General features: G+C 44.8%; 1 protein-coding gene across 1 annotated transcript in view; it reads left to right on the forward strand.

Moving 5' to 3' along the window:
* The window catches only part of SCARA5 (scavenger receptor class A member 5), a 1100058-nt gene that overhangs the window by 47013 nt on the left and 1035717 nt on the right, over positions 1-17328 (forward strand). Inside the window, exon 2 of the mRNA XM_085613113.1 lies at positions 3928-4067. Within this exon, the coding sequence (XP_085469239.1) occupies positions 3947-4067 (121 nt within the window). The 5' untranslated portion in view covers positions 3928-3946. The remainder of the gene's footprint in view (positions 1-3927; positions 4068-17328) is intronic.

Consider the following 17328-nt stretch of genomic DNA (forward strand, 5'->3'; position numbering starts at 1 on the left):
ATTGTTTCAGAATCTGTGAATTCCCCAACCAGAGAAAGAGAGGATTAGTTTTCTGTAATGAAAATTTTGAATAAAAGGAGGAAAACAAAGGCACGTTTTTTGGCATTCCTGCGCCGCTGCGAAAGCATTGCTCGTCCACGTGTGTGATCTGAAGGGATCTCCAAAAAGGGAAATGTTTTGTGATCCGTGATTCTTAACGACTTGGCTGGTCTCTGAGGTGTACGCGGCGTGTGGAAACACTTGTCGAAACCAAACTCTTTCTTGGCACTTTATTGCGTGTGAATGGAATGCAGGTTTTTGATCAGGTGCAGCGCAATGGCTGTACAGAGGAGCGGCGATAGATTACATCTGGAATAATTCACCAATAAAAGAACGGTTCACTGGTCACAGGCTTGATTGGAATAAAAGACATGAAAGAGAGACTTACGGGGGGGGCGTGCAGAGTAATAACTCATGCAAGTGTCTCCAGATGGGAGGGACGTTGGTTTTGGCGCTGGACTGACCTTTTTTTCATTAAACCCTGGTGAAATAGGCGGGAAAATAGAAAATAAAGGGGCATATTATGAAGCATGGCGTTAAAATTATCGCCGCTTTAGCGGCAGAAAACTGCCGCCAAACCGTCGATAATGGGCTCGATAATATGCCGCAGAGAATTCCAATAGAAGCCCATGGTGACACCAGAACATGGGCTTCTATTGGAATTCTCCAGGGCATATTATCAAGCCCATTATCGCCGCTTTAGCGGCACTTTTCTGCCGCTAAAGCGGCGATAATTTTAACGCCGTTTCTTGATAATATGCCCCATAGTTATTTGTGACATGTAATATTTCTATGTCCATTCTCACTCTAAGGCTCTGATCATGATATGCCTGCTAAAACAATTGCACATTTTTCTCCCGCTATTCTTCTGACACCAGGGGGCATTTTCGCATATCTGCAAGCAGATTATGTGCAGTTTCTGTGCCATTAGTCAGCGATGCTGGTGCTTATGCTGTTGGATCATATCATGTGAGATTCGTCCCTCCGCATGCATCATATTCGGGGACTCAAACTGGCATAGGAGAAGTGTAATCTATGCTGTCGAAATACACAAAATTCCCGAATTTGAAATGATTACAAAGTTGTGCAAATCTTGCAGCACACAGTTTCATGTCAGTGTCAGCCCTTGCCTTGTTTATCCTATTTAGCTCCAGGCTGAGGTCCCCAAGGCCGATTATGGCTCGGCGGGGGGGTCTGCACACATCCCTCCCTTTATATTTTGGCACCGGGGAATGGAGTCACTAGGACATTAAAAGGCTTGTGGAGAGTCCGCCCTCCCTTTTTATCGGCACTTGCCCCAGAGGATGGGGTCCATGGGGCCAATTAAGGCTCAGGGTGGGGGCTGTGTGCCCCCCTTCCCTTAATATATATGCTTTGATCCTGGGTCCAGAAGACCAACCCTGCGTTGCGCACACTAAAGGTTGTGTGCAGTGGATGGCAGCCTGCTGGGGGTGTGGCCACAGGGCTTGCTGCAGGCCAGGCCCTGCGTCCAACCTCTCACAGCGCATGACTAAAGACCGCGTGCAGCGTGTCTCGGCTGCCTCCAGGTGGATTGGTCAAGGCCAGGCTCTGTGGCCAACCCCTGGCTGCACACGGCCAATGGCTTTGTACAGCGTGGGAATGACTGCCTGTGGGACCATGCACGGTTGGGTGTTGGCTTCACTTATGGTAGTAAGATATTACTTTATGTTAAAAATTCCCAAGAAATTCGCTGAAGAAAACAAAGGGAAAGTAACATTATAGTTAGGTGAAATGTTCAGCAACTACATACACTTTTTAACAAAAGCAAATCACAAAAATTCAGCGGTGTGCCCTACACGGGGCGTATTGAAGTGGCACATGTGTGCATATGATGTCTCATAGCCCACAGGTGAAAGGCACAACAAATTCCAACTGCTGTGCCAGCTGCTTCCTGTCACACAGTTAATGTGACTTGGTGGAGTAAAGCTAATCTCTCCTACTGCATGCAGTGGTATCCTCTTGCCTGTAAGATGAGAGCCGAAGGCCCTCTGAAATGACCCAGTGTTCAGGAACAGGAGGGCAATCAGAACCTTGACATGGGCAGGGGTGGCTTGTGCAGAAGCTGTTGGTGAAGACAGCTCCTGCTCCCATTCTGCAAGGATGACCAGGAGCACATCTGGAAGGAAGCGGTATCTTCCCATAACCTCTTCCTCAGACATATCCTTTGTCGGTATATACTTTCTCTCCTCAAATCGTTACTACTCAGAATGAGGTGCAGTGCATTGAAACGTAGCACCAATATTGTGGAGAAGGCGTTACCTACTTCTGGTGTTAAAGTATGTGATTGATTGGTGGTTTGATGAGTCTCAGGTGAGGAAAGGTCTGGGGCAGGAGTTATCATTGAGGCCCTATTGTGTGCAGACTTAGGGCCCGATTATGCATCTGACAGAGCGGAATTACTGTGTGGAATTCTGCTTCATGTGATCACAAGTGTGCCGGAGTTCCTCAACCTAGATTTCCTGGTTGCGGGACCACTGGACTTTATTTTTCTGGCTGGAAAAAAAGGCGGATACAATTGCTTGAGGCTATCTCTGAAACAGCAGCCAAGCCTCTTTCCCCATCCTTGCTCTGTTATTTCCCGCAAGGGGAGCATGCAATGTTCTCCCCCTGCCAGGGCACCTTTTCCCCTTGCCTTTCCTGCCCTCCCCACTATCTCCCTCCACACAAACCCAGCACCTGCCCCCCCAGCTCACATTTACCACCGGTCAAAGCAGGTGACAAAGATGCACGTTAAGTCTCCCAGAACAGGAAATACCATGCAAAATGTTGCTTTGTTAAATGAAGACTGGATGGTTATTCCTCATTCCAGGAGGATTAACTCGTAATTACATGGTACTGGCAGGGTGTTACTGCTCAGTAACATTAATTTCATCTGGGAAGTTTTCACCCTGCCTGTACTATACAACTTATAATTGGGCCCTTAACTGTGCACTTATGTGTGTGGACTGCAGATTGTGTATACACTTACCTGTGTATTGCGAGTGTGGCTGTAATTTTTTGTGTGGTCATCTAGCCAACTACATATATATATATATATATATATATATATATATATATATATATATATATATATATATATATATATATATATATATATATATATATATATATATAGTGGATCACAATTTGTTTCCATTGAGAGTATTATGTAATTGTGGGATTTTGTTCTATCTTAATACTTTGTTCCAAACCTCACAGTTTTTAGCTGTGGGTGTGTGAACTCTAGTGCCATTGCTTTCTGTCTCATTTTCTCTTACCTTTGTCTTGTTATTCTCATTCCTGGCCTCCACTGGCTTCTGTGTGGCTCCTCTGCAGTTCATACAAGTGACCTGGGTTGGTGTGTGTCTTACTTCAAGGCTGAATGATTGTACATTTCCGTCTCATTAACCTGTGAGACTTTGAGAATTGGACCTGATATAAGCATCTGTAGGAGCATGCGGTGGATTTGCTCCTGCTTGGGTTTCTCGTTGCCCCATCCACTGTGGACCCTTCACAGGCATGGTTTGCTGCACACACTGTAAGTTATTGCTCATGGGGGTTTGGCTTCTTCTGCATGTGCTTTCCGAAAGGATCCTCTGTGAATTGCCACCCCAGGCATACTCTTCAAGCACTATGGAATATGAACACAAGCCACTGTATAAATAGTGTCCACTGTGGTTATTTTATGCTTTTCAGAACTGATACCACATGAGGTAGCTTGCACTGAGCATGTTGCAATGCTTGTTACATTAAGGTTATTTTTTAAAACATTGCCATCTCAATAGCTCTAGGTTTAGTGATGCTGCAGTGGACATCTACCAGCAACAAAGAGAGGCAGATTGCTCATTTGCTTCTTCCTTTGATCAGATATTCTTGGGTCCTTTGCAGGTGAGCCTCATCCCAACCAATGGACAACAAGGCCATGTATCTCCACACCTTCGAAGAGAAAGAAAATGGCTCCCTCTTTGAGGAGTCGCACGAAGGGATGAATGGCAGGAACCTCTCCAAGATGAACCTCTGTGAGGATTGTAAGTACACGTTTATGTCCCTGCTGTGAAATTCTCAACTAAAATGGTGGTATTTAAATGCAGCTCTAGCCTACATTGTAGACCCGGATTCGGAGCTACTTAATATCCCTTTCCCAAAAAATCTGTACCATTTGTGATTTAACTTGTATCATATTTACCTTTTATTAGGGTGAAATTGCAAATATGCTCTCAATTGAACCAATGATTAATGAACTTCTACAAATGATTATGGCATAACAATACACAACATCCAAGGAATCTGAAACACCAGTGCTAGAATGCCAAAAGATACAGTTTTTTAGGTCTCGGCTCGAAGGCTGCGCTTGCGCAGTCTCGATCCGAGATTTAATGACTTGGAGAAGAGGGGCTTGAACCCGCCCCTCTTCTCCCCTGTTCTCCATTGGCTGGCCTCTTGAATGCTGGCCAGCCATTGGAGAAGAGGTCCGTCATTCCGTTTAGGCCCCGTCCTTTTCGGATCGGGGGGCGTGTTTTTTTCACAAAGTCTAATTATCTCCTCCAGCCAATGGCTGGAGGAGAGAAAAGACAAACACGCCCCCGAATCCGAAAATGCCGCTGCCTTTCTCCGAGGCATTTCTTCTTGACCTCGGAGAAAGGCAGTGGTGTGCCTTTTGCTCTGCCTTGTTTTTCTGTTCTTTGAGTCATTCCAGCAGCACAAAGGCGACTAACTGGATTACTACTTGTTGGATGTTAAAAGCAATTTAGGAGTGGTTCCGTGGCTTACTTAATTTATTAGGTTTTTAGAACGTAGCTGTACTCCTCACGTGTTATTCCAGTCCTAAATGATGGTTTTCAGTGGACGTTTTTCATCCCTGGTCAGACACAACAAGCTTCATGGAGGCAATCACTGGGGCAATGGACATGGCTGGACGGAAATCAGGGAATTCTTTTTCCACCGTCACGTCCTTTAGAGCACCGGGCAGGAAGTTGGAATTCTCAACAGTTGCCAAAATTGGAGTCTAAGTTTTATTTTCCAAATTACACCAAAAAACAAACAACTAGGTTAGGTCGATGGCCATTTGGAATGTGCCACATTTTAGAAATGCTCTGTACAGCATTATGCAAATGTTGTTTCCGCGATAACCACCGGGTGAAAAGCACACACTGTCTGTCTCAACGTGATTGCGTCGCCCTGTGTGTCAGAGCCGGAGGTCGCCGTCGTTATCTCGTGGAATTTGCGAGAGTTCAGCAAGTGACCTTTGCCCATTGCATTGCAGCAATCACCCACTCACATTTCATTGGCCAGGACAAATATTTCACTGCATAAATTCAGTCGAAAGTTGCGCACGGATTCACCCGGGACAGAACTGCAACAGCACAGGGGCCTCGCGCTCGGGTCATCAATCAATCCATCCAGATTTTAAAGGATGGGGCTCCAAATGGTGAAGGTGGCAGCGCTCCTTATTGTTTGCGCATTATTCATGACACAGGTAAGCACGTATAAGAATATTTTTTGCTAAAGCCACAGAGTAGTAATGTGAAAGGGGCGTGGCGCAGGATGGGCTGCACCCCCTTAGTGCCCCCCTTTTCAGTCTATAGCCTATTTATGTGTATTTGTGAGAGTTTCAGGGGGTTCTCGTCACTCTCTGCAGACAGCTTCCATCATTTTGCGTTAAGCAATGGAGAATATGCAATTTGTAGCAGGTTACAGTGCTTTATTTGTAAAATAATGAGTGCCGGTGCCCGATGCTCCTTCTCAGAAGCTCGCGGCCGAAGCTGTTAAACATCTGCGGGCCGAATAGTACCAAGGCCGCAGTCCAGAACCCACCCAATGTCCCACTTTCATCCATTGCCAGACAGGGCCGGCCCCTTCATCTCGCTCTTACAGGTTCCTGCTTCCTTCCTTGTTGACTGGGTTTCCTCCTTTCAATTCTTCGGCCTCCTTTCACGTTTATATTTCCCTCTCCTGCTCTCAGCAAATGTTTGATAAGGAAAAATAAGTGTCGGTTCTCTGAGTGGTGGTGGCCACCACCGGCTTAAATTAAACACTGGACAGTGGACACCGCCTTTCAAATACTATGCAGCCAACCATGCACTTTTAGGGCTCAAGTCTGCGCAAATTGCATTCCTATCTCGCGTCCCTGGCAGGCAAAATCTGGACCTGCTGTGCTTTATTGCAACCGGAACTGCGGGCTGATTTATAGGTGGTGGTTTGAGAGATCGAGGATGGCCAGACTGTACTTCCCGAGCAACACTTCTGGTTTTATTAGGCGAGTTGTGTTCCCACTCTGTAACAGTAAGTAGCAAGGAAAGGAAAATAACCTCTTTCACCGCTGATGGGGGTAGTAAAATATAGCAATTCTCAGGGTTCAATGGGCACCGGTGCTACTGCACCTATACTAGCTACGCCCCTCCTCTGCAAGGATATTACTCTTGCAAAGGTACTACCGCCATATGGTAGATGTACATTTTAGGCCTTCTTGGTAGCAAGTTATCTGGGAGGACGAGTGAGGTCAGCAATGATTTTCTCATCAGCGAATTGTCGGATTCGGCGATTTAGTTGTTAAAGTGTCTATGTTGAGAGAGGAGGGAGGGCTGGGAGGTGGTCAGGCAGGTGGGAGTGGTGGTGAACTTGATTAAGGAACTTTGAGAGGAGTGATGGCTGAAGGGCTGCCTTGGGATGACAGACGTAGCTCTCAAGGCTGCACCTCTCTGAGTATGGTATCCGTGAGTGAATGAGTGAGCGGTTGGATAAACAGTGCAGCAAACTGATAGCCTGGGTGAGGATGTTGGTGTCAATATCTAAGTGCCCGCAGAGTAGGATGAATTTGTGAAAAAGGAAATAATTTTCAGAGAAGATGTCTAGTTCCTTAAAAGTGAGACTGACCCGACTAGAGTGTGGTATAGGAGACTTTATTGAAACAGGCTGCAATGGTCTCGGCATTGGTAAAGTTAGAGCTATTGCCATTGCTCATGACAATGCCGTTTCTTTAAATGTTTTAAAAACAAAAACATAAACAAAAATAATGTCATGAGCAATGCCAATAGCTCTAACTTTACCAATGCCGAGACCATTGCATTGTAAATGCTTGTTATTTTTCCCTAAGTCTAAGGCTCTGAATACAAGTTATGGAATTTCACGCAGAGTGATAATAATTACGGGTGGACACCTGCATTTGTGAGTGTGTCCAGGGTCCAGCATTATCAGGTCTTCAAACTCGGGATATGATAGTTCTGGGGCCCGGAGAGACCGGACTCAATTGCAAGCTGCGGGAGCCGGGTCTGCAGTGGCGGCCGGCACGGCTCGCGGGTGGCAAGACAGGCACGGGGGTGCAATGTAAAAAAAAACGTTAACAAATAAGCACGTACCTTGCCGCCAAGTCCCGCGTCTCTGCTCCAGGAACAGGAAGCACAGCCAGGCTCACCTGACCAATCACAACGCTGCAATGCAGTGTTGTGATTTGTAGGCACATAGGCTCCCCTTACCAATCACAATGCTGCAGTGCAAAGTTGTGATTGGTCTGAGCATCGTGCTTCAATGCTCAGCCAGGGAATGGGGGCCTGGGCATGTTCTCCACGCAGGCTGTAATGCAGCCTGCATGGAGAACAGGCAAAGTGTGTAAGAATGTTTGGCCGGTCCCAGAGGGTCGGCCAAACAGCCATGTGCACTTAGGAGTGGGCAAACCACTCCTCCGGGGGCCCTGCTCCGAGAGCAGTGCAGCCCTGCCCGCCCGCAAAGCAGCACAGAAACATCAAATTATAATAACTCAAAGTTATTATGACTTTATCTTTCCTTTATTTGCACCACTTAAAATCAGTGGGGTGACATTCCTCCACCATAGCGGAGGAGCTGCTACTGAGGGGCTGTGGGCAGGAGTAAAACATTGGGCCATATGTATGACGGTTTTTAGCACGCGCAAACGGGTCTTGCAAATAAATTGAAACTTGCAAAATACTGTTATGCGACTCGGTATTTGGAAGGGGCATTCCCATCCAAATAGCGACTCCATTGCCATGTACTAATTGTAATGCATTTGCAAAGGGGAAGGGGTCCCCAAGGGACCCCTTTCCATATGCAAATGCAGGCAAAATAATATTTTAAGGGCAGGCAGTTTGCCCTTAAAAAATTAAAAACGTTTCATTTATTTTTTAATGCATCCCGTTTTCCTTTAAGGAAAACGGGCTGCATTTAAAAAAAAAAAATCTGCTTTAGTTAAAAGTAGTCCCCAGACATGGTGGTCTGCCAAGCCCAGCAGGCCACCATCCCTGGGAGGGCCCACTGGCTCATTATTATTCACGTGCCTCGCATTTTGCAACCGCATTGGGAATCGCAAACAGTGTCCAAGACACTGTTGTGCATGCCAAATAGCAAGTCGCAAATTGTGAGTCGCAAAGGCGACGCAATTTGCGAGTCGCTTTTTGGCAGGTCGTACATCTGGCCCCTTGTCCCCATATGATTCCTGCAGAAATATTGGTGGAGCAGGCAATACTCCACCCAGACAGATTCAAGCCTGCCTTGCACCGCCACCCCTCATCCCAATCGCTTTCGTCGTTGACCGTCCTGCTGACACTCAGAGCGGGCAGAAAATGTGAGTTTGTTTCTTTCACATGAATGGCGGAAAACCACATGGAAAAGGACCGGGCATCTTTGGGTTCTTGAGGTTATTCCCTGTCACTGATGATAAACTTGTTGCCTCTTGTTTTTGGTATAGGAATACTCGTCGGAATTGGGGATTCTGGCCCTCCGGTATCCCCACACCAAACACCGGTGTGCTCATAATCAGGACCTAAGTCTGTTGATTTTATAGGTTTTCAGTAAAGTGTGACTTTAAAGTTCGGAAGGAAGCATGGGTATTTATCAGTGACCACAACATAATATGCCGAACACCCAAGAAATCTGTGATGTTAGTACTGGAATGCCCAGAAATAATGTATTTTCGTTAGCCTTTGTGTCAGTGCGATGATTGCAAAGGTTTTAAGTAAAGTATACTTTTAAACTTTAGGATGAAGCAAAGTTGAACAAAATACCACAAGAGCGGATACTACCTTTGAACTGAGTGCCAGAGACCAGCTTCTAAATGCACCAGTGCTGTGTACACAGCAGAGTTTGGAAGGTTGGTTTGGGTATCTGTGTTAAGGACTTTGCTGTACGATTTATTTAGCTGGCTTTTTGTTCATCTTATGATCACTTCACATCGTGAGCGAGTGAGTGATAATAGAGATCGGTTCTGGGGGTGGTTCTGGCCCTCTCTACACGGTTGCCCCAAACCTTTACCTTCACGCTCAGTTCTGTTGGCTTTCAGGACTCTCTGAACTTTACCATTGCTAACCAGTGCTTAAGTGCTTGTACTGTGTTCTTAAGACATGGTAACATTGGACTACACATAATTGGCACATTTAATTTACTTTAAAGTACCTATGGTATTACCTGTACCCAGGGCCTTTAAATTAAATGCATCTAGTAGGCCTGCAGCACTCATTGTTCACCTCACTGAAGTAACCTTTGAAAACATGTCTCAGGTCTGCCACTGCAGCAAATAGTGCAGTTTTAAGCTGTCATTTTGACCTGTCAAAATAAACCTTTTACCATGCCAATATTTATAAGTCACTCCTTAGGTAGGCCCAAAAGTGTCATATGGCATGGTGCACTGCATTTAAAAAGTAGGACATGTGTACTTGAGTTTCATATAACCCGTCAGTGAAAAACTCCTAAAATCATTTTTTGCTGTTGTAAGGCCTATCTCTCCCACTGACTAACACTGGATTACCGTATTACGTTTAACAAGTGCTAATATTGGATTGGGAGTAGCTAGAGGTAAGCTGTATACACTCAAATGTATTTTAAGGCCCTCCTTAATGGCAAAGTCAGATTTTAATTTACAATTCAGAAAATGCCACTTTTAGAAAGTGGACATTTTCTTGTACCAATAATTTGTGTTTTCTGCCTGTGCCCTGGGTCACATGAGTGGCTCTGCTGATGGTGTTTTGGTATTGTTTCCAGACAGTGGCACAAATAGGGATTTGTGGGCAGGGTGGGACATCCTGGCAGGATGGCTGGGAAGTAGCTGCACCCAACCCCACTTTCACTTCTAAGGGCTTTGCTCCTGCAGACACAAAGGAACCTGACACCAGGCATGGCTGCCTTTGTCTCCCCTACACAGTCTGGAGCCAGCTGTGGAGGGGAGACAAAAGGCAAGCATCCCCCTCAACCAATAATCCAATTTCTTACAGTGACCACCATATAGGATACAAATGCCTCGGTGGTTGGAGATCATGTGGGTTATACAAGGGACGAGCTTAAAATAGAATGGGTGCCCTGTGCCTCTGATGAGGTAGGTAGTCCTACTACAACTGTGCTGTTTCAGGGAACCATTTCTTAAAAAGGGACGTTTTAATGTTCATAGTGAGGTTTCACAGAATAGGCAGCATCACACAAAAGAGTACTCATTGAGAAAAGCAATTTCATTTATTCACTTCCTGCATCAATCATTGGCCATTGGAAAACTTCTTAATCAATGTGTAGCTTTTTCAGCTCTCAGTCTGCCAGGAGGATTTCCTGCCAGTAGCTTGGTAGTTTGTTTTCAATACTTTACAGACAGGTCTGCCTGGACTTGCTTTATTTCAGATTGTTGAATGGCATGTAGTGGAGAAATATTTTAAAAGTGTAATCAGGGCCAATGCCCCCTTTGTGTATGGTTCAGAGAAGATTGACCTTCATTTATGTTATAGCTACAAAGCCGTATTTATTTGAGGAAGGAACTAGAGAATCCCAAGTCCTGAGGTACAGCACTGTTTGCTACAGGTCTCGCAAAGTCCTATCATGGGCATTTTTGAGTTTGGATAGTAGACCATCATTGTAATATGAGAGGATCGTAAAAAAAAACAATTTATATATATGCATCTATCTAGTCCCTAACAAACACTGGGGCAGAACCATTAAACCTAATGTAAAGAAATGTGTCTTTTAGGATGTTCACCCCCACAGTTTTGGACTGAAGCTGCTAGTTTTTCGTCTTTGAGAGTGCACTGAGACTCGCTAACCAGACCTTAGTGCCAGTGCTCCAATCCTCTACAAAATGGATGTTCAATTGGCTACCCCAATTGGCATAAGATAATTTACTTAAAAGTCCCTATTAAATGGTACCAGGGATACCCAGGGCATTGTAAGTTAATGTGTTCACCCAGTGGCAGCTCCGCCGCTCACAACAATGTAAACAAATAAATAGAATGATAATAACTGACGTTATTATCATTTTATTTTTCGTATTTTCAGGCTAGGATGGGGACGGGCTTGGCTCCCCTGACGTCGGTAAAGGGTGCATGAATGTCTGGCCGGACCTCTTGGGCTGGCCAAATAGTCATGCACACTTTGCATGTTCTCCATTGCAGCATTCTGATTGGCTCAGGGGGCCTGAGCATTGTCATTGGCTGTGGAGAGCCTGGGTGCTTCCCAAAAAAGACTCACTTGACATAGGAGAGACAGAGAGACGCAGCGAGATCAGGTAAGTGGTTATTATTTTCTTTATTCTCAACCCACTCCCTGGCTAACCACCCTTTACCTTACTGGCCGCCACTGTGTCCACCAAGTGGTACAGTACTGATTGTGTCTCCCTAAGAGTGACAAACTACAACGTGGCTCCCAGCCTTCCACTGCAAACTAGAAGAGCAGTTTTAATACTGCTAGTTAAACTTTGCCATTTAAACTTATGCCAAAGCCTGAACAACCCTTACCAAAGTACATGAGACACCTCTAAGGAAGGCCGGTCCAGCCCTAAGGCAGAGTGCTGTATATCATGAGGTAGGACACATACTATAATATATACTAACAGTAAATCCTCCAAATTATAATTTTTACTGTAGAAAACGTGGCAGCCCCATTGGCAAGTACAGAGTTACAGGCTGACACCTCAGCCTTGATAGCCTCTGAATGGGACTACTAAAGTTGGTACTTCAAGGGGTCAAATTAATCATGACATTAAACCTGACTTAATGCCCAAGTCTAATTTAATGCCGCTTTTAAGATAAAACATCTTTTAGAAAATTGCCTAGTTTAATTGGTGGACATTCACAGATGCTCGTCACAAGACAGATTTCTGCCACTCTTGGGAGTCATTTAAATTTCTTCCCAGCCCAGGAACAATAAAGGCTCCCACAGAGGGAGGCCCCCTCGCCGGAAGCCACACAGGTTGTTGGCCCATATGGGGAGCTACAAAGGAGAAGTCAACTTTTATGGACGAATTGCATGCACAAATGAGAGGGGCTGCCTCTTTGTTCAGGTAGATGAGCTGATGGCGGGAACAGAGTTGGGAAACCAGTCACTAAATTGTTTTTTTTCCCGTGGGCATGTAGCCCACACGTAGCCACACCTCCAGGGTGAGCTACCAAGCAGAATAGGACACTCTGGGATTACTAAAATGCCACACATAGCTTGAAATTGTCATAAGGCAGGAGGGAACCTGGTAGCCCATTGGCTAGGTACCGCTTCATCCCGTTGGGGCACTTTCTGTGCATAAATAAGGCACCCTGAACCTCAGAATCCACTTTCGTTAAATCACTGCTGACTGCCAACGTTCAGCCAAGAAGACCCTTCTTCAGTGCTCTAAAGTTGCACCTGACACTGTCAACCAATCTGCACTTTGACAATTCTCCCGGACACTAGCCCTCACCAAAGGAACCATTGGGCCCGGTGTGAATGGAGACCAGTGACCCAGTCGTAATTGGACTTCTGCTAGTTGAAAGAGAACTTCGAGGGACATTGACTCCTGTGGCCCAAATTGGCACACTTCAACTGCCGACCAAGGAGTAACCACAGAATGCCCCCGTTTACCGAACAATTCCCAGATCATCTTTCAGCATCCTGTATCCTCAGCATCAGGACCACTCCGTTGAAGTCTATGGTGGTCCGTGCATAAAATGTTGAACTGGACTTCAGACTGCTTTGGTGACCAGGCAACTGTCCCCATATTCCTTAGTGCCCCCCCTCCCCACACTTCTGATCATCTCCCTGTCAGAACTGGTCACCCAGTCCAGGCTGGAGTAGTTAAACACAACTCTTTATACATTTTTGAAAGTTTTCAAACTTTACGGTTGCCAATCCTTGTTCGTGGTTGGGACTGAAAAGCTGAGATTTATGTTTTACTTAAAAATCTATATCTCTGCAACCATATGGTGGATTTTGCTCATCTGAATGTCTAAAGATTCATTAAAATATATTCTATTTTTATAAATCGGTGTTAGATCTCTTTCGTGCTGTGTAAATGTCTTTCACTGTTGCTTGGTGCACCTAAATGCTTTACACTAGTTCCTTTGCCTAAACCTTGCTGCTCAAAGCCACAGCTCCCCAGAGTTGAGCTAGAGGTTTTACAAAAGCTGGACCCAAGGCCGTTTTGTGAGTGTATTACACAGTGAGGTCACACAACTACACCATATAATGCTCCACAATCCTCACACCTAAAAATTGAAAGCATCACCATAAAATAATTAGCCATTAAAAGATATGAAACACTTGCCTGATTTTATTGTGAAGGCTGTTACTGTGGTGATATCATTAGGTAGTGCTTTGTGCTGATCGAAGCCACTGTTCCCCTGGGTTGAGCCAGAGGTTTCTTGAGTGTTTTACACAGTGACGTCATACAACCACAGCCTATAATACATCACAATCCTCACACCTAAAAATGTACAAAATCACCATAAAATAATTAGCCATGAGGAGATGTAAAACACTTGTCAGATTTTATTGTGAAGACTCTTACTATGGGGTTATCATTAGATAGTGCTTTGTGCTGAAGAAACATAAAGAATAGATGCATTGGTGTTGGTGGATTCATTCATATGACATAGTATCTCTCATTTGCGTCCTCTACTGATTACATAATTGCAACATTTGGGTATCTGATGCACAAGTAGTGAACACTTAGTTCCAAGCAGTGGATCTCCTCATTACTCAACATTCAAACATTTGGGGCTGATCTTGCAGATTAGTTTGATATGCTTTTTAGTTTCCTTATTTGCTGTTTTGCTATTTGCGTGTTGGAAAAAGTATTGCGTGGAACAGGCCAATTCTTTTGTGAGTGCCACTTGAGGATTTGTAGGGTTGGGAGGAACTACATAAACATCAAAGTTTGCAACTCTTGAACTGAGTTAAGTGGAGGAGGATACGTGCGCCATTAGTCAAGCACATATTTTTATTGTTTTCTGTGACAGCGTCCGGCATCCACCCTGGGTTTTTGGCTTATAGACCAGGATAAAAAACAACAGAAGAGCAATGTGAAGAGTTTTACAAAGCAAGCAATTATTGCCATCAGGAAACAAAGTCAGTGCAGAGCAATCAACTCATCTCGAGGTCCCTTATAGACAGTAGCGACTGGTGTGCCGGCGGAGTGGCGGGCGGGGGGTGGCTGACGGATGAAGAAGACACTAAAATAAACGTCAACAAAAGAACTTACCTGACGCATCGCTGCCCACTGAAATGCTGCTCTGCAGCTTCTTTCTCGCTGCAGCACGGGCTTCCGGTCTCCACTGCCGCCAATCCTGATGCTGCTCACATTCATGAAAGCAGCATCAGGCTTGGCCTGAACCCCCTTGATTTGCACTCCCAGGAAGACTGGAAGCCTGTGACTGCCGTCTCCAACATTGCAAAGCAAGTTGGGTTGGAGAGAGCTTCAATGCGCATGTCGGTTTGGCTGTCCTGAGACGGCCGGCAAAATCCACATGCGCACTGAATGCAGTGCCCACCACTCCCCCTCGTGACTTGCCCTGCGATAGTCCTGCCCCCAAGACTCATTCAATGGAAGAAAAATAAAATGATAATAAACATATTTTGTTATCATTATATATTTGAAATTTTGAGGCTGGCAGGGGGGGGTGACGCTCCTCTAACATAGCGGAGGAGCAGCCACTGCTTATTGGTACAGATAAACAATGGTGACAACGAGGGTACCCATATAGTCAGCCTATTACTACCAGCTTTACAATTCCAATCCTGAGCTCTCGCTATGTTCAGGAAAGAATAAGCAAATACAATTGAGAGCTATTTCGCCCACCTTCTTCTGTCTGTCAAGCTTGTCTAGGAGGATCTTTTGGTTTACCAAATTGTCACAATAGAGAGCTCAGGGTGGATCAAGGTCAATGGGAGCCCTTCATCAGGTGATTGTAACACTTATCAATTACACCCACAAGCGTGGTTACATTCCCCCAGTCTGAAGCCTGATGGCAAATTATTTGACTCACGTGCATTCAAAGTTTTGCATCGCCTTCATGATTTCTCCTCTCCGTGATGTTTTAGGAAATGCAGCATTAGGTGGACAGCTCTCCTGCGTCAGATGGTGTTGTCTATTTTACTAAGGTTATTATATCATGTTGGAGGACATTGGGAAGAGTCTCTTGTAGGGTGGAGATGTTCAATACCTTTGGGATATTTTGCCAAATTAAGTCTTTGAGGAAGAGTGCTGAACATGGTGAGATGGTAAAGGAGAATTTTAATTCTCTTAGGAAGGTGCACACTCTGAAGAATGACCAATTAGTAGAATTAATGCAGTGAGTCTTTGACAGTGGGCTACAGAGGATATGGCAAAGTGGAAGGGGCAGGAAGGTCCAAGATGGTGGTCTTAGTTCCTGTGCCTAAGTCTCTTTTTGATGAGTGGTCTAATATTTGACTTCCACTACAGGCCCACCAAATCTGGATTAAACCATCATTTGATTATTGTTGTTTTGTTCTTTGATTGACCACGTTGAGATCTTTAGTCATATTGAATCTTAGCTTTGTGAGCAAAGTTTCTACATCACCATTAAGCAGAAATGGGTCTGCCTACCTAACACAAACCTGCAAGTCTTCTTGAGCCTGAGTTTGCACAGTGAGTCTCTAGAAATTCCCATTTTTGGAGGAGGGGGCCCTCTGGTTATGACTAGGTATGGGTGAAATTTTAATTGTGCCAGTGTAATTTATATAATTTCTGAAATTTCACTTTACTCTTGTAATGGGGAATTCCTGAAATTCGGCCACGTTCTCTTCAAAGGTATCCCATAGGAGGCAGGGAACAATGCAAACGAACTACACGTCCACAGTACTGTTTTTCTTTTTAGCATGAAATGCAACCTCGTGTCCAAAATGGACGCAAGGGCGCATTTTGTACTGAAATCTTGCACTAAATGCTGGATTGGCATTTCACATGTTTACTTGTAATTTTGCACAGTTTCCCACATTTTGCATAATTGTGCAAAAGCAAATTACATAAGTTTTGCACACTCCTACTTACGGCAACCTGTGATGAGGGAGGGTTTTTTTTCCTTTGAAAAGTAGATCTGCTTAGGTTCCTGCTTAGGGTTCTAGAGTTGAGATTGGTGCTACGGGCCGCTGATGTAAGCTGTTAACGTTTTGCAGGATATATGTCTTTTTGAATGACTTGGTTGGTAGAGCTACACCTTGCTTCGCATTCCAATATCTGATGTTCTTGATTGGCATACAACTAACCATGACCATCAGGGTAAGCAGTGAACTGTATTGAAACCTCTGAGCATTATTAATTGTAGTTGCTTTGTTTTGGCTAAGTGAGGACATATTTTCCCTACATGTTTTTATTTGTCAGTGCCAGTCGGTATGGAAATGGCATTATCAGACCTTTGATCAGTGGCATAAGGTAACCCTAGGAGCCCCCCAACCTCCTCCGCTGCAAGTGTTGGTGAGGGGGCCCCTGGTAATACCCCTACACTCGAGCCGACAAGCTGAGGGGACACCCCCCCTTATGTATAGAAGACTGGGGGGCCCCATGCACCGCGGGGGGTCCATTACACTTGTGCTTTGGTTTTGGAGAATTTCACATAAGTGGTCCAAAAAAACTTCTTGAAATTGCAAGTGCTCTGAGGAGGAAGCTAGGTCTAAGGCTTCAGCCAATCAGTGAGACAAATGGTTGTCATCAAACAGGGATGTTGTCATTCTCTGACTCTTGGGCTTGTGATAGTTTCCTCAGTGTTAAGTGCAGTCATATGTCGTTATAAATTATACAAGGTGAGTTATGCAACAATATTTTGTACAATTGCAAAAAGTTTGAGATCTAATGTTACTGCTGAATTCAGAAGGAGAGGAGTAAAAATCTCTTTTTATTATTTTTGAATTTGGTCTGATTGTTAAAGAGTAACACTGGATGGTATGGTTGTTACCTGCAACTTTTTTGTAAAAGCTGCATTTTCAGAGCATGCACGCTTCCCATTGATACTTTATTGCATCGGTAGGCACAATGTTCCAGCATGGTCGTTGCCTCATCAAATACACAGTAACAATTGTTTGGAGAACTGCTGCAATTGTGTG

The sequence above is a fragment of the Triturus cristatus genome, chromosome 6, assembly GCF_964204655.1.
Source record: "Triturus cristatus chromosome 6, aTriCri1.1, whole genome shotgun sequence".
Lineage (NCBI taxonomy): Eukaryota > Metazoa > Chordata > Amphibia > Caudata > Salamandridae > Triturus > Triturus cristatus.